General features: G+C 39.4%; 1 protein-coding gene across 1 annotated transcript in view; it reads left to right on the forward strand.

Annotated features, from left to right (window-relative positions):
- gnai2b (guanine nucleotide binding protein (G protein), alpha inhibiting activity polypeptide 2b) overlaps window positions 1-12,423 on the forward strand; it is a 96,977-nt gene that overhangs the window by 75,511 nt on the left and 9,043 nt on the right. The window contains exon 4 of the mRNA XM_072684885.1: window positions 486-646. Coding sequence (XP_072540986.1) covers window positions 486-646 — 161 coding nt within the window. The remainder of the gene's footprint in view (window positions 1-485; window positions 647-12,423) is intronic.

Here is a 12,423-nt window from a genome sequence, read left to right on the forward strand (position 1 = left end):
CGTCTGTCCATGTCAATTTGGCCTTGTCAGAGTCACTCGCCTGAGCATTTCTCCTGTATCCAGCATGTCGGCTACTGGAACCGACTCACTGTCGGCTATGAGAATACGGTTACCGTCTAACATACCTTCCAGACCTTGACATAGGCCGATGTTATGGGATAATCAACTTTTTGCAGTTTTTTTGGTCTTAATGTTTTGGCATATCGGTGTAAATAGACCTGAGGTTTGTATAAAAAGTCTTGAATAGACAGTCTGACAGTTCTTGAGTCACTTTTACCCCAAACACACCTGCTTGAGGTAGATGCCGACTGTCTGCTGGACTGTGAATTGCAGCCTGTTCCGACCACAAAGTACCAAATATAGCCCAAGACAATCCAGTTTAGTTTAATTCCAGCCCTTCCTTCCTTTAGCTAAATAAACTGCCTTTATTTTGGAGTTGTCTTTCAGTAAACAGATGATTGCAGTGTGTGTGTGTGTGTGTGTAGGATGATGCACGGCAGCTCTTTGCACTGTCTGCTGCAGCGGAAGAGCAGGGAATCCTCCCAGACGACTTGGCCAACGTGATCCGCAGACTGTGGGCTGACAGCGGGGTACAGGGCTGCTTCAGCCGCTCCCGAGAGTACCAGCTCAATGACTCTGCAGCTTAGTGAGTGTACACACACACACACACACACACACACACACACACACACATAGACACACTTAAAATACTATATCAAGTGAAATCCTCTTAAATCTAGTCAAAATATCTACTATTTTTTCATTTGTACAGCAAATATTGAATGTGTACAATTGATTATTACAAGATTATTCATCTTATTATTACCTTTTTATTAATAAAATAATATTTTAAAGAAAATTGAATAATTTTATTATAAGCTAATTTATCTGTCAATAGAATAAGACAATTTTAGTGGATAAAATCACTTAAAACAAGTGAATAATAATAATAAAGTAATAATGTTAGAAATACATTCATTCATCTAATATTAATATATTATTACTACATCAATTTCAAAATGAGGAATATTACATATTTTACATATTTTCATACATTTAAGAGGATTTCACTTGCTAAGTTAGCTTTTTTGCTGTTTTTTTTGTTTGATATTTGCTGAAGCCTTCAAACAGCTTACAGTATCCAAACAAGCAAAAACAACTGCTTATCTCTGAACAGGAGGTAACTTTAACACTGTCAGTGTACACACACACACACACACACATACGCTGTTCATAAGACAGGGCCAGATTCAAACAGGGAGTTCTCTGGCATGTTAGCTCTCCATCTGTTGTTGTTAGCAGGAAGGTGTGCTGGCTGCGGTGAGGTCACCTCACACACTCACGATATTTGGACACACACCCTCAGCCCTTTAGTGACCACAGTAGACTGATAATCCACAGAGCAGTGAACATTTGTCAGCTGCTAATGAAGCAGTGAGTGAATTAAGAAGCACATTTTAATTCATTTTGATCCATTAAAACATTCCCAGAATGTAGCGTTCGGCAAACTAACCAGGTGCTCGCAGATGCAAGAACTGTGAAAGGTGTTTAATAAACAAGGGCGAGTTCCCAGAGTCGTCATCAGAACCAGAACCAAAACCAGGCCAGGTCAGAACTGTAAAGAGCAGATAAAGATGCGGGGGTGACTTTTACAAGGCTAAAAGGAGAGTCAAACATGAAACCAGAGAGAGAGAAACAGTCCAAAAGGACAGTACCAAAGGGAGACGACCGGGCAGAGACGACCGGGCAGCACCAAAAAAAGGCGAAGGCAATCAGTATGCAGCTAACATGGTTAGCATTACTTCACAAATTTTATCAAGCACAGGTGAGAGAACCAGCAGGTGAAAAACACATAGTCCATATAGTTCCTTCCTTCATTACATGGACAAAAGTATTGGGACACCTGTACTAAAAAGTATCCTGCTTTTGTTGGAGTAACTGTCTCTACTGTCAATAGAAGAAGGCTTTCTACTAGATTTTGGGGGAGCACTGCTGTGAGGATTTGATTGCATTCAGCCAAAAAAGCGTTAGTCAGGTCAGAATGTTGTCAGGATGATCACCACCCCACCTCATCATCCCAGACTCCCCAACTCATCCCATAAGTACTGGATGGAGCTCCACCATCCATCATTCCAGAGAACTCCATTAGCTAATATTTTAGCTAAGTACTAACACTTTAGCTGATTTGCTGATTGCAATCAGCAAAGAAACAGCAGGTAGTGAGGTCAGAATGTTGTACCCCCACCTCATAATCACCAGCTCCCCAATTCATCCCAGAAGTATTGGATGGAGCACCACCACCATCATTCCAGAGAACACAGTTTTTCCACTGCTCCACAGCTCAATGCTGGGGGCCTTTATACCCCTCTATCCCATGCCTGGCATTAGGCAGCATGGTGGCATTAGGTTCATGTTTATCTGCTCCAGAGAGTCCTATTCTATTGGCAGTACTTCTCTACAGGGACTAGAGTCTCAGCAATAGGTGTCACACAAACATTTGGACACACACACACACACACATATATATTAAGATAGATAGATAGATAGATGTGTGTGTTTCACATATATTTCAAAATGTGACACATATACTGTTTGTTGGATACAGGGAAATTCTATATTTTGTATTATATGTCATGTTGTAAAATTGCTTATTGCCGTAGATATCCGATTTCTGTATGGGCTGGTTGTGGCTGAAGACCTTGTGCACTGCAGTGCGAATCTCAGTACTTGCAGCTTTAAATATATTATAATATATAAAACTCACATTTAAAAAGAAGCTCAGTTTGTTGCTGGGGGGAAATTTTGACCTTTGTATTTATGAAGCAAAAATATTGTGCTAATAACCTGCACTTATAGAAACTAGGCCAGATGCTCAGAATGTGTTTACTCAGCAGAAACACCTCCCATCTTCCTCCATCCCTTCCATACTCAGCATGCAAGCTTCACCTGTGCTTTTCTCTCTCTCTCTCTCTCTCTCTCTTCCCTCACCTCACCACTCCTGCCACTATAAATGTAAATGTGTGTTCGAGAAACTAACTCCCCGTCTCTCTCTATCTTATTCTCTCTCTCTCTTTCTCTTTCCTCAACCCCTAATCCATTCCTTCCTTCCTGTGCATTCATTTTTCATTTAGATGGCAGACGGAGCCGTCCTTTGCCACAGCCTGGAGCTTAACTAGATCCACTCTTTTCTCATTTACTTTAATGATTAAAGAGGGAAAAAACTTCAGCGAAGGCAAAATGAGAGTAAATAGATTGCTGTTCGTGGAACACACTGCTGCTAGAAGCTCTCTGAAATGATCTCAGTTTGTCATCTAGTGATCCGGTGGTTTCGTTTGGCCACGTTTGTATCAATCTAAGTCTTTGTATGTAATTACAAGAGCAATCAATGTGTTGTATGGACAGGCCAGAGTTGTGATGTAACTGAATGCAAGTACTGGGAATACAGAAATGGGGTACCGGTGTTTATCTCAGTGTTACTGAGCTCTGCTAAAGCCTGAGTAGACTGATAAATCACTGTGCTGATTAGTTATTTATCAGTCTGTCCTGATCAGTTATTTATCTCAGTGTTACTGAGCTCTACTAAAGCCTGAGTAGACTGATAAATCACTGTGCTGATCAGTTATTAATCTCAGTGTTACTGAGCTCTACTAAAGCCTGAGTAGACTGATAAATCACTGTGTTGATCAGTTATTGATCTCAGTGTTACTGAGCTCTACTAAAGCCTGAGTAGACTGATAAATCACTGTGCTGATCAGTTATTAATCTCAGTGTTACTGAGCTCTACTAAAGCCTGAGTAGACTGATAAATCACTGTGCTGATCAGTTATTTATCTCAGTGTTACTGAACTCTACTAAAGTCTGAGTAGACTGATAAATCACTGTGCTGATTAGTTATTTATCAGTCTGTCCTGATCAGTTATTTATCTCAGTGTTACTGAGCTCTACTAAAGTCTGAGTAGACTGATAAATCACTGTGCTGATTAGTTATTTATCAGTCTGTCCTGATCAGTTATTTATCTCAGTGTTACTGAGCTCTACTAAAGTCTGAGTAGACTGATAAATCACTGTGCTGATCAGTTATTTATCTCAGTGTTACTGAGCTCTGCTAAAGCATGAGTAGACTGATAAATCACTGTGCTGATCAGTTATTTATCTCAGTGTTACTGAGCTCTAATAAAGCCAGAGTAGACTGATAAATCACTGAGCTGATCAGTTATTGATCTCAGTGTTACTGAGCTCTACTAAAGCCTGAGTAGACTGATAAATCACTGTGCTGATCAGTTATTTATCTCAGTGTTACTGAGCTCTACTAAAGCCTGAGTAGACTGATAAATCACTGTGCTGATCAGTTATTTATCTCAGTGTTACTGAACTCTACTAAAGCCTGAGTAGACTGAAAAATCACTGTGCTGATCAGTTATTTATCTCAGTGTTACTGAGCTCTACTAAAGCCTGAGTAGACTGATAAATCACTGTGCTGATCAGTTATTTATCTCAGTGTTACTGAACTCTACTAAAGCCTGAGTAGACTGATAAATCACTGTGCTGATCAGTTATTTATCTCAGTGTTACTGAGCTCTACTAAAGCCTGAGTAGACTGATAAATCACTGTGCTGATCAGTTATTTACTATCTCAGTGTTACTGAGCTTTTCTAAAGCATTGCACATTATACACTGATCAGCCACAACATTAAACCTACACTGTAGTAGACATGTGGTATTAAAGTTATGGCTGATGTGCATAATATTTATTATACAGTAAATGCATTAAGCCACATTATTAAACTGATGCTGAATTGAAAGAAAATGCCTTTAGCCTTGCTTTCAGCGTCTGCACAAAGCTAAATCCCCAAAGTCTAACGGACACCTACAAATGTTCGTTTAGGTCCAGATGGACAGGAATGAACACAGCAAGAGTTGATTCGACACTGAGGGATTTGGTCATGTGATGTCACACTTGTTAATGTTAGTTAAGTTGCAGCTCATTCGTGGCCTCAGGCCTCCCAGCTGAAGCTCCTCGACACAGCTGTCAATTGCTGCTCTCTGGAAAGCGGCGCAGTGCGAAATCTGGAGCTCTGTAATCAGGAAGCAGGAATTACGCAGGCAGATTGGAGATGAGAAACACTGAGGGTCAGATGTGTGTACGAGCGCAGCACAAAATGTGCCTTAATGCGACCGCAGTGTGCACTCCCACACATCTGAAAGTAGTGTAGGATTACTAAGGCTGTGGCTTATCGCGCAAACTGTGTGTGTTAACGGCTAAGGGGGTTTAGCGGATATGGTAAAATAATGGCGGCGTACATATGTAGCACTGCATCCTGCATATTGTTCTGGTTGAAAATACAGTCATATACAAAAGTGTTGCCACTGCATGTCCAATTGTGTGTGGACACCCCTTCTAATGAATGCATTGGGGCTATGTTAAGTTGCACTTTTGCTGATGCACACACACATTATTGCCAATAGAATAGGACTCTCTGGATGACAATAAGAGAAAGTATTGTCACCATGCCTGATGCCAGGAGTGGCTTACATAGGTATAAAGCCCCCCCAGCATTGAGCTGTGGAGCAGTGGAATGATGGATGGTGAAGCTCCATCTAGTACTTTTGGGATGCGTTGGGGAGCTAGGGATAATGATCCAGACCTCCAGACCTCACTAATGCTCTTGTCGCTGAACACAGTCAGATCCTCACAGCAATGCTACACGATCTCATAGAAATCTGAAAACTTTAATACGCTTGATTGCTCAAGGAACAATGAATGAGCAGGTGTCCCAATACTTTTGTACATATAGTATAATTTCACATTTTAATGCATAATTACTGATTATTTACATAATTTAACATAAATAACATCAGCTTAACATCGTCAGGTCGCTCGTACATTAGTAAATGGGGTGGAATGTGCGGTCAGCTGCACTTCTGATATCTCCAGACATTTTTCTCATAATACTCCCACTTCATGAGTGGCCTTTCCTCAAATCGTGTCCTTCCATGCACACACTCGATTAACTGCCTGTTTAGTCCTGTGCACCAGTTTTATACATAATATTAGTGGCAAACGCATCTGATCTGTGCCTGAAACTGCTGCAGAAGCCTTCACAAATCCATCAGGGTCCAGGGCCCTCTTACTCATGAATTATGAAAGGGCTCGGCAAATGACACAATGGGGAATTAGATAATGAGCTTCTTTCATTTTGCATTTCCTTTCATTCCACATTATTACAATAGATGTGTGGTTTGCGGCATGTGGCTTTTTTAAATTAATGGATCTGTAGCGGTTTCTCTGTTGTTATGAAAATTGCATTGCAATTTGCTCTCTGGAACTGAGACTGATTTGAGAAAATTCACCTACATGCCTTCATAAGACTCTCTAGGGTTTTTCTCTCTTTCTGTTGCATATGAGATGAGATTGGCTCATCTGGTTTGTCTGGATGTTCAGTGGCATGCTTCAGAAGTTAGATAAGGTTTCCTTCTTATGACACTTCCATGAAGATGGGGTTTGTGCAAGTGACGCTGCACAGCGGAACAGTGCATCAGCTCTTTATTCAGTTATATGGGGGGTTTGCCTTTCTTACCGGCATATGAGCCGTCTGAGAGTTTTCCTGGTCTTACCTCCACAGTTTCTGTGCACTGACATTTCTTAACAACATTCTGCACTGTAAGAAACCAGCAGCTGAAAATGCTTGGCTTGGCTGAAAATCTTCTTGTAGTCTTTTTTTTTTTTCGCCTTCCATGACAAATATTTTGAGAGTTGCTTGAAGAAGCTCATGTTTAATGAGTGTAGGAACCAGTTTTGGAGACTCAGGAAGCTTAAAAAGCTTGGAAATTTGATTCAGCTGGCCATTCCTAATTATAATTCATGACATACATCAGGCCTGATTTGCTAAGGGCCTCACTAATGAGGCTCTGTATACTGCTTCTCCATTCCTGATATGATAGACCTTTACTTGCTCTCTGTGACAATTCTGGAATCTGCTGGATTGTTGTGCATACATGGTAATTTAGTATTTAATAGAACAGGATGTGTGTTTACTTTGCTGTTGCCGTCTCAGGACTGCTTGAAGTTGAATGATAATAATAATTATAAAAATAATATATTGAATAATATAAAGTCTGTGGCAGACTTTTTTGTGCTTTTTTATTGATCCTCAGGTGCAACTCATTCTCCATTGCAGCAGGCCTCTGACAACATCTGTGGATCTCTGTGATAAGTAGCAGATGAAATACGGCTCAGTTAGCTTCAGCTTTCGTAGAATCCAAACACCAGGCTGACAGTCTGGACCAAAACTAATGCATTCTGGGAAGACAAGAATTGTTTTTATAGGTAATCTGCAGTATCTAATCTGCTATCTGTCACACTGACAATATCGCAGCCATTCATGCAGGGTCTGTTCATACACACAGTTTTATGTAATGCCATTAATAAAGTTTAATTAATTAATAGCAAAGTAATTACAAAACCTCTCATATTTCCCTGCTTGTAAAAACGAATGAGATCACACTAACTGCTCCCCCTCAAGCTTTCCTTAATTGTGTTTTTTTGGGTTAGTTGTTTCCTTACACTGACCTGCATGACACCGGTCAGTTCTCTTTAACCGGTCCGTTCTTTTCCCATGACGAGAAAGAAGGCTCTGAAATCGTCTACCACAGCGTCTCTGACTCTGCCCAGACAGATGGGTTCAGTGTGGTGTCACAAATGGAGGGCTTTGGAGAGCTTTTTTTTTGGCTTAGACACGATCGTGTTGTCCACTGCCACAGGGGACACAGCTGAGAATTACTGCCGGCCATGCTGGGAAAACAGACCTATTTCTGTGTGCTCTCAATCATAGATCTGTGGTTACAACTGAATTATGACTCCAAAGGGTTTCCCTTATCATAAATAAACAGAGAACAAAGAAATCAATAAATCTGTATAATTTAATCAATAAACAGAAGTTCGACTCCACTGTGTTTAAGGTCTATACGATGAATGCTTGTTAATAGTTACCATGATATTGTGATAATGATATTCCAGAAGGCTGCTTTCTAACCAATCCCAACTATTTTTGTTAGACTGTATATGCTGTTCAGTCATACGCTCAGATCAGTGTTTCTGTGGGTGTTTTGATGAATGAAGCATTTTGTGTACAAAGTACTGTTTATACAGTATGATATATATACAGTGTGCAGTAAGATTTCTAAGAAAATAATGTGGCTGTAGAGCTACTTATATTGTGCAGTAAATGTTTAGCTGTTTGAAACATTAGAATAAATTCAAACAATCAATTAAACAATCCATTGTTGATAAAACATCTAGTTTATCTAATCAGTCCTTTATTAAAGTAGATCAGGTGAGCTGCTGTTGGAACTATAGGGTTATATAGAGTTAATTAGAGGTAGACACTCTCACTGACCACTGACTTTGTTTATTTGGGTTTATTCTAATGTTATATAGAGTACTTTACAGGTAGACACTCTCACTGACCACTGCCTTTATGTTTATTTGGCTTTATTCTAATGTTATATAGAGGTTTACAGGTAGTCACTCTCACTGATCACTGACTTTGTTTATTTGGGTTTATTCTAATGTTATATAGAGTAATTTACAGGTAGTCACTCTCACTGATCACTGACTTTGTTTATTTGGGTTTATTCTAATGCTATATAAGTTATTTAGGGGTAGACACTCTCACTGACCACTGTCTTTATGTTTATTTGGGTTTATTCTAATGTTATATAGAGTAATTTACAGATAGACACTCTCACTGACCACTGACTTTATGTTTATTTGGCTTTATTCTAATGTTATATAGAGTTTTACAGGTAGTCACTCTCACCGACCACTGACTTTCTGTCTATTTGGGTTTATTCTAATGTTATATAGAGTTTTACAGGTAGACACTCTCACTGATCACTGACTTTATGTTTATTGGGGTTTATTTTAATGTTACATAGAGTTGAGTATACTGAGTTTAGTATAGAGTTTTATGATTGCACACACTCAATGCTGATACAGGTACAGCACAATGTATAAACTGTGTGTTATTGTGTTAATATGTAACATTTTTAACAGAGACAGACTTCAATGGAAGTCAGTATAAAAAGATTTTATGCCAAGCCAGTTTGGAACATTTCTGTAAATTGTGGCACAATGTGAAGTGCGACCAATTAACGTGAATGACCTGGTATATCAACTTTGTTTAAAAAAAACAACAAATTGTTTATATTTTGTTTACTGTGGATAATTAAACATTTTTAGGCTTCAATTCCAGTGTCTTAATAATCTTAAAAGTTCATTGCTCTTTAAAAGACTGTAACTGCATTATTATGCACATATATTACAATTATATGATAATATGGTCTTAAATTACAATAATATAGTTCATCACAAGTATTTCTGTGGCAATAAATTGTCCAAAACAATGAGTTATCATGACAGGCCTAACTGCCAGAATCAGATTATGTCAAAAAAAGGTTTTTGTATGACAGTGACAATAATTACTGTTTATTTGTCTAATATACTGCAAACATACTGCTCAAAACTATTGCAAATATTTAAGTTTCCTATAGAGAATTTCTTCACTTGTTTTCTCTTTGAAAATGCACAAAATGTGTCATTTAAACAGGCTTAAATGCCTAAAGCTGGCTTAAATAAACATATTGTGACTAATCAGAAACTGGCAGGAGCTACAAAACATTCAAGTTTGGGCCTTTAGATAGAGCTCATTGATATAATAATAATAATCTATTGAATAATAGTAAGTCTGTGGCAGGCCATTTTTTTTATTGCTCCTCAGGTGCTGTGTTTGCATCATACAGCTCATTCTCCATTGCAGCAGGCCTCTGACAACATCTGTGGATCTCTGTGATAAGTAGCAGATGAAATACGGCTCAGTTAGCTTCAGCTTTCGTAGAATCCAAACACCAGGCTGAAGCCGCAAAGGCTGACAGTCTGGACCAAAACGGATGCATTCTGGGAAGACAAGATTTGTTATTGTAGGTAATCTGCAGTATCTAATCTGCTATCTGTCACACTGACAATATCGCAGTCATTCATGCAGGGTCTGCTCATACAGGCAGTTTTATGTAGTCATTAATAAAGTTTATAAAGTTTAATTAATCAAATTTATTCATAGTGTATGAATTGCAAAATATTATTATGTACAAATGAGATCACACAAACTGCTCAACTCAAGCTTTCCTTAAATGTCTTTTTTGGGTTAATTGTGTCCTTACACTGACCTGCATGACACCGGTCATAACAGTGACATTCATTACTGTTTAATTGCTTAACAAACTGCTTAAAACTTCTGCAAATATTGTTTTCACTTCGGAAATGAACAAAATGTGTCATTTGAACAGGCTTAAATGCATAAAGCTGGCTTGAATAATACATATTGTGACTATTTAGAAGCTTCTTTAAGCCACAAAAATGCAGGAACTACAATACAATCAAGTTTGGGCCTTTAGATAGAGCTCATTGCTAATGTATGTATGATGTTAAGCTAAATAAATCATAGCCGGTTTGGTTTCATGCATCAGAATTTCATGCCAGGCATCCACATCACCTCGTTCAGAGCTCAAACAAACCACACAGCTTTCCACACAACCACCAGAGCTAAACGAGCAGAGATGCCTTAGAAATCACCAGCCTGGAGCTGTTTTAATAATCAGATAATCAGAACAATGCTCGGTCGTGCACATCGGCAAGCTCTAGGGCCTATTATTCTCGCGTTCCTTAGTAACACATTTTAGCAGGCGAGCTTCTTCTTGGTTACGTTCCGAATAATTCTCACCCAGCTGCTCCAGATTTTCTCACGACTTTGGGATTCTTAGAGAGCGTTGCTTTCCCGAACCATGTCTCACACACTGAAACATCACGTTTAAACAGCCAGTGTGATAAATGGGAATGAATGGAAGGGGAGGGGAGTGGGATAAGAAGAAAGGCAAGCCAATGTTGCCATAGGAATGTTCTCAGTTAGCAAAGCGTGCATAGCCTGTCCTGTAGAGATGGCTCAGTGAGCTAACAGGGTTATTTCTGGCCTGTGAGAGAGAGCCTGCTGCCAGCTGTGGTGGGCTAGGAACCTGCTTACACTGTTGGAGTGGAATTACCATCAGATCTAGGTTATCAGGTGATAACTTCAGAGTATTTAGTGTACATCTGGCAGCAGAGCGATTTGAGCAATTTTGGGAACCTTAGGAAACCACTTTTGGTTCCCTAAGGGGTAAGTGAGTGTTTTTATGCAAGATAAAGGTTTAAGGGTTTATTTAATGGAACATTCTTTGAAAGTTCATTAACTCAGATAGGGGAAATTTTTTCTTGGCCATCCTTCAAATCCTCAAAATATTTGAGCAAAGAACCACAATTGCTTCCTTGAAGATAAGTGGTCTAAATAATTCACATTATATAATGGTTCTATATTAATTGAAGAGTTCGTCCTAGAACCTGTACATTATTTAGCGGTTCCTTGACCCTTTACAAAGCAGCTTTACATGATCAGTAATTAGTAAAACACGATAAATCAACAACATAAAAAAAAGACATGAAAATATTTGAGCCCCAACGGCAACAGTGGCAAGAAAAAAAACCTCCCTCAGAGCTGGAGGAAGAAACCTTGGGAGCCAAGACTCCCAAGGGGGACCCGACCCATCCTCTGATCAGAACTATTTTATTTAATTATTAAATTATTGATAAAAGTTACCAAACCATCTATACTGTTGTTCTGCTCAGGTGTGCAACATATTCTTAATCATAATATAATAATCATGGTCTAGTATAACTTAATATAATTATAGCAGTGATGGTAATGAGAGTAATGATGGTTAATAGGGATAATATGAATAGTGGCCGAGTCCATTTAGGTTTGAACATGGTCATTAGGCTGGTAGCAGTGGTAGGAGGGTGTGCAGCTGGTCTGGCATGGGTGGTGGGGGAGCCTGGTGGTTGGACTGGTAGGTGGCAGCTGATCTGACGCACGTAGAGGGGACCCCAGCAGTCAGTCTTCCAGCAGGTCGGGCTGGACGGCGACCGTTTACTCCGGGAAGGTAAAAAGAGAGAGTTAGTTCTGAGAGGAATTTTATGGAGAGCAGAGAATGTTGAGCAGTATCAGAGTGTGTCTGATGACTCCGGCAGGTCTGACTATAACAGCCTAATTAAAAGGAGAGAGCCAGAAGGTAACACAGACACGGGAGCGCCCTGAAATGCTAGTGTCCATCTGCTCCACCGTCCACAAACCTGAGTGATCGCGTGCTAGCAGCGAGACGACAGCTCCAGCATCTCAGTATATTACAATTGTTCTCAAACCCCTGGACCTACAACCTTTATCTAAGAGAAAACATTAATTACCAAAAGCTAAACTAAACAGATGAGTTTCGGCCTATATTTAAAGATTGAGACCCGAACATTATCTGGAATTGGGGGGCTTTATAAGAAAAGGTGAA

The sequence above is a fragment of the Salminus brasiliensis genome, chromosome 7, assembly GCF_030463535.1.
Source record: "Salminus brasiliensis chromosome 7, fSalBra1.hap2, whole genome shotgun sequence".
Lineage (NCBI taxonomy): Eukaryota > Metazoa > Chordata > Actinopteri > Characiformes > Bryconidae > Salminus > Salminus brasiliensis.